At 42.7% G+C, this 5,822-nt stretch overlaps 1 protein-coding gene across 1 annotated transcript; it reads left to right on the top strand.

The window, feature by feature from the left end:
• Positions 1-460: 460 nt before the first annotated feature.
• Positions 461-3,889, top strand: LOC116680963 (PSME3-interacting protein-like). Its single transcript, XM_032509549.1, has 2 exons — positions 461-564; positions 3,088-3,889. The coding sequence occupies exon 2, from the start codon at positions 3,097-3,099 to the stop codon at positions 3,346-3,348; it is 252 nt and encodes an 83-aa protein (XP_032365440.1). The 5' UTR covers positions 461-564; positions 3,088-3,096; the 3' UTR covers positions 3,349-3,889.
• The last annotated feature ends 1,933 nt before the right edge of the window (positions 3,890-5,822 follow it).

Here is a 5,822-nt window from a genome sequence, read left to right as displayed (position 1 = left end):
GGCACACAGATACATGCCTTTAAAGCTGCATCGGCTGATTTAGATTTTCGGGGGCAGCGAACAGCTGTGAATACAGCGCTGACCTTTTAAAGTTAATATGAAACTTGTTAGAAGCGCTTGCCTATTTCCTCATTCAGCAAAACAAAAACCACAATATCATTATTTCAAGTTGTCTGTCAGTCTTTGAATTAAGGTCAAAATATTAACTTTCCTTAAATTGTTTTAAACTCTCGTCAACTCCTGAGGGAAATATATTTATTTTTAGCTGCTAAATGCTTCACTATGTGTGTGTGTGGTGTGTGTGTGTGTGAAGATGAACCCTGAGTCAAGGTATGTCTCACAAAAAATGAGCTGAAAGAGGCTGAAATGCTAAGTAGAGCTGAGTGGAACTCCCATGGGTTTGTCACTGTTACTGACCCGTTGTTGGCATGAAAATCTTTATTAGAGCCGTTACATCTTCAAAATCTCTTTGTTCTCTTACCCAGTTCCTCCCAGTCGTCAGACAGCAGTAAGAAGCAGAGGTTAACAACTACAGCAACGACAGGAAACGGAGCAGACACACAGGTGGGCTGCAGCCTGGGGCCATATATCAGGAGGGAATGTCTGTCTGAAGAGAATTGAGTAGTGGACTTTCTTGACAATTCCTGGAATTGCTAAATGATAGACCCACCCATCCAACCCAAAAAACGCTCGTACTCCGCTCACTGCTTGTGATTGAATGGTGCATACATTGCTTCCAAGGAAGGTGCGTTTTTGTTCTACATGCAGAGCTGGAATTACTTTATAATTGGACAGGACCAGGGCCTGAAATTAACACCCGGCCACCTGGCAAATGTGGGTGAATTTTGCAATTGGCGGGTAACACTGTCATTCTACCTGCCACAATCGGCAGGTAGCCTATGAGAATTGAGTGATTCAGATGCGTAACTATTGGTAAGCAGGGTACACCGTTGCTTACGGGCCGGACAATCAGGGGCCCAAAATCACTGGAAGACATGACAGCCGGGGACCCCAATCGCATGAGAATGGGTCAAATTAATTTCCTTGTTTTGATCTAAATACGAGACGTGTGTGACTCGAACATCTCACATTTTCCAACAAAACGTAGAGCAAAAGATAGCAAACAAAAACCTTCGGACGTCCTGCCAACCTGCATGCATTTAACATCAATGTACGCTGTAACGGTTTTTCACTATAAAGTTTCTGTGAGTTGCTGTGTTTCAGTCCTGTCGCCTGGCTGCAGCGGGCAGGGCTGCTGCTCGTTCCCCCCACGACTGGCGCACACACATCATAAACGCACATAATCACACACGTGGAAAAACTGCAGATGACACATACATTATTGTAGGTGCAATGATAAGTTAAAGTCCAATAAATACTTTATCAAACCGTATGCATATGTGTCCCAGCCAGGATAGGAAATTATGCCTTTATGATGGATTAGCAGGGAGGCCCCCCTACTACAGCACGTGATGACGGCGCAATGTCCACAAGTAGGCTACCATGGATAAGACAGGACAGGATAGGATCATAGAGACACAGCAACTACTGTTTTCATCTTTATGAGGCAAAAAAACTGGCTGGGAAAAGGACTGTGGCAGGTAGATTTTTAAATGGATCAAAAACGTTAACTTCAGGCCCTGGACAGAAAGACTGACCCTCTTTTGCGAAGCGGAAGCGGTCTGCCTAGTATGAAACCCAAGATGGTCAGACCGATCCCAAGGGGACCCCTTTACAATGCTGAGTGTCAATTGCTTTGGTTCAAACCTGATTGTGGTCTTAACTGTTAAGGTGGTTAAGCTATATATACTCAACAACAAAAAAAGCGTCCCTTTTTAGGACACTGTATTTTAAAGGAACACGCCAACTCATTGAGACTTTAGCTTATTCACCATATCCCGCAGAGTTACATACCCTTCTCATCTCTGTGCATGCTGTAACTCTGTCGACCAATAGAATAGCCTAGTAAAGATCCTGCAGGTAACAGGTTCCAACTAGCTACTGCTCCCAATAAGTGACAAAATAATGCCAACATGTTCCTATTGTTAGAGAAGTCCTGTGTGTGGACTTATTTAACTCTGGAGGATACGGTGAATAAGCTAAAGTCCCAATAAGTTGGCATGTTCCTTAAAGATACTTTACGAAAATAACTTTAGAGATTTTCATTGTAAAGGGTCTAAACGATGTTTCAATGAACCATAAACAATGAATGAACATGCACCTGCAGCGGTCGAAAAGACAATAACAGCTTGCAGACGGTAGGCAATGAAGGTCCCAGTACAGTGGCTTGCATGCTGAAGTTGATTAAAAAGAATAATAAAAAAAAATCTTTTGAAATTGTCTTTAATGCCTTAATTCAAAAACATCAGGAAAATCCAACCTTATAAGAACACCAATTTCTTTGTGAATGAATAATGTAATAAATAAATGTTCTTCCTTTAAAATACAGGGGGCATAAGTATACACACCCCTATGTTAAATTCCCATAGAGGCAGGCACAGTTTAATTTTTAAAGGCCATGGATCCAGTATACTATGCATCCTGATAAAGTTCCCTTGGCCTTTGGAATTAATATAGCCCCACATCATCTCATACCCTTCACCATACCTAGAGATAGGCAGGGGGAACTTTCCATAAGATCATCTCTCAATGCAAATCATACCAGCTATTAAGCTAACTGAAATAACACCAGCCCAGTCTCTAGGTATGGTGAAGGGTATGTGATGATATGGGGTTATTTTAAGTATCCAGCTGCACTCTGGTCTTCCTGTATGTGATTGTCTGCCTGGTTTGAATACGCTCCGTCTCTTGCAAGACATAGAGGAGACGCCGAAACTATCCCTACAGCACTCAGGAAGCGCAAACGCTACACGCCCGGAATGCACAGACAGATTGGATAACATGGGCGCCAAAATAAAATAGACTTTACACAGTAACACTTAACACAGTAAAAAACATGTATATTGTATTTTTCTTTTTTTTCTTGGTTACATAATTCACAGTTCCTACCCTCCAAATTGAAATAGCCTTAGACAGGGATGTCTGCACGTACACCCCCTGAATCTCACCGTGTGTTGTGCTGTTCAGAACAGGAGCATGGAGCAGGAGGAGAACCAGGGGGAGCTGAAGATCAAAAACAATCCCCAACCTGACAGCCAAGGCCCCCCCAGCTGCCCTGGGCTCCGGTCAAGGCGTGTTACACCTGCCGTCAGCGGCCGTGTGCGTCGGCGTTTTACCAGGACTCTGGGTTATTCCGGCAGCAGCGACTCTGACAGCAGTTCGGACAGCGAAGGTAGCGTGGACGCAATCATGTTGCCGTACCCCCGGCACAGTAGGGCCTACAGATAGACATAAGACAGACAGACAGACACACACACACACACACACACACACACACACACACACACACAATATATATATACAAAATGCACTAAGTGAGTCCTTGTACACGTGTACGGACATTCACATAAACCTTTTTGCGTTCTCTCTCTTTTGAATCTGAGATTACCAGGCAACGTGAAGTTTGCATGCCTTCAGAATGGCTAGCAAAGAGAAAAGTTATCCCACACAAAACACACACACACACACACACACACAACAGAGCCAACAGAAGTGTACCTAAAAAGTACATGTTTAGTAGTTGCTTTCCCTATTAGGTATAACACTGGCAGCACACACACCCAGAAAAAAAGGTCAGTATTCCTGTGTTTTCACAGCTGTGAGTTGAACTGTTGCTCTTTGTCATCAAAGTTCAGCCGAGTAATATAATCTTAAGAACCAGTACATTAAGACCAATTTAAATTCTACTCTGAACTAAATCTGTGTATCTATTTGTGATTTTCTGCTATTGTGGCACTCAAACATGATACCTCGACCCTTCCTTCCCTCAATCACAATCTCACGCAGTTTAAGCCGAGCAACCAATCCCGCGCTGCCTACCCCGACGACATCCTCCCCCCCACACCCAACCCTACTCCAACCCCAGGCACAGTGACTGCAAGCTGTGCGATTGGCTAAGGGAACAGTGATTGACAGCTGTGGAGCAAGGAAGAGACTGCTTTAGACTGTGTCAAATAATTTGCACCTTTTAGCTAGCAGCAGCAGAGGAGAGAGAGCCGGGGCAGGACACACTTCGCTCTCCGTTTGGTTTAAATGCAAAGCGTGAGTGGTTTAAAAAATGTTTTTATCAGTGTGATGTAATGTGTTTCCTCATCAGTGGTTGTTTTAAGGTTCTGGAACGATGCTGGACTGCTTTTTTGGTCAAAGTCTGATTAGAGAGAAATAAAGAGCTTCCCTTGTACTGTGTGTGTATGTGTGTGGAACTTTTTGTTAACTCGGGGACTTTTTATGGATTTAAAATATTATGTTGCATTAAATCAGCCTGTTTTTGTCTCCCTTCCTAAGGTCAATGATTTGCTTGTGTTAATGTCTGTATCTCACCACTCATCACAGGTATGGTGTGTGGATATGGATTATGAATTAGAGGTAAACGTACCCAGTACTTAACAAGAAAAGCTAAACTATAAAAAAAACAAATTGTCAGAACTCCTTATCCCTATCCTTTAAATTAAGTTAATTTAAAATACTGTAATAAATAAATAAAAATATTGGTACAACCGCTAGTGGTTCTGCATGCACATGGTGAAACCTTGGTTTTAGCATCGACTAAAAGGAATACTTGACTGATTTACACTCCTGTAACGTTGTCAGACTCCTGATTCTACAGCTGCGACCAAAATATAAAGCTTTTATTGACCACTGCAATTTTGTGGATGTGTGTATTTTCATTAAACGTGCATAAAGAAGATTTGAGAAAATAAAGACTCCATAAAAAAAACAGGTGTGAACGATGAAACTGTAATAAAGACGTGGAACGCTCTGCCAGGTTTTGGGGGTTAAAGATCTGAAGATGTGGTTTATAGTCAGACCTACGTGGGCCATGAAATTTGTAAAATTGGACTAGATCAAAACTAATTTGGGTAATGGATTCGGGGATGTGTTCACAGCTTGGCAGGAGAACATTGCGTCAGGAGCTGAGCTTAGTAAGCTGATAGAAAACCAGCGTGGTAATCAAGGTGAGATATCATCAAAATGTGCTGAACTCTGTCTTTAACCATAAGCAGCGCAATGCTCGTAATTGTTTTTGTTAGGAAACAAGTCTGTGTAGGAGCTCGTTGCTCCATGTAGCCTCAAGTGCCTCCAAGTCTTGGTAAACAGTGATGATGAGAGTGGGAGATAATGTCAGCTTTTGTTCCTGGTAACAAGCGTTTCAGTTTGTGGTGTAGCTGTGAAAAGTGGTTGCCATGACAATAAGTCATGTAATAGTTGTCCTGGGTCCCAGACCCTGTGTAGTGCTCAGTATTACTTTGGGCCGTTACATTAGGAGACCCACATACGCAGAGCTCTGGGTTTTACTCATACATATTTCCTGATAAGAAAAGGCTCATAGGCCGATACTAAACCTAAGGAGGTGTATCTGAAGGTCCTCTCATTTTAGATCAGCATCCTTCGGCCTATCACTCCAGGAGAGTGGTTCACCTCTATAGACCTCAGGGACACCTACTTTCATTTCTTATTCACCAGAACTGAAAGTTTCTCCAATTTGCCTTTTTAGGTCAAGCATGTCAGGTCATTTCTATCCTACTGTTAGGCCGCCCTGGCTAAGATGCATGAGGCAGCTTCACCATAATTAATCACCAGGCCTGAGGGAGTAAAGACGTACCCTTTTCAACAACGGCTTGTCTGCGCCTCTTCTCACAGGATTTATTACCGTAAACATCTTCATAATGAGTTTATGGTCTTGATCGCTAGTTCTAAGTATT

This window comes from Etheostoma spectabile, unplaced genomic scaffold (genome assembly GCF_008692095.1).
Source record: "Etheostoma spectabile isolate EspeVRDwgs_2016 unplaced genomic scaffold, UIUC_Espe_1.0 scaffold00018522, whole genome shotgun sequence".
NCBI lineage: Eukaryota > Metazoa > Chordata > Actinopteri > Perciformes > Percidae > Etheostoma > Etheostoma spectabile.
This window is presented reverse-complemented; position numbering and strand designations above follow the sequence as displayed.

Bases quoted from the DNA above. Each gene is read 5' to 3' on its own strand.
- LOC116680963 (XM_032509549.1), top strand. From the start codon at position 3,097: ATGGAGCAGGAGGAGAACCAGGGGGAGCTGAAGATCAAAAACAATCCC.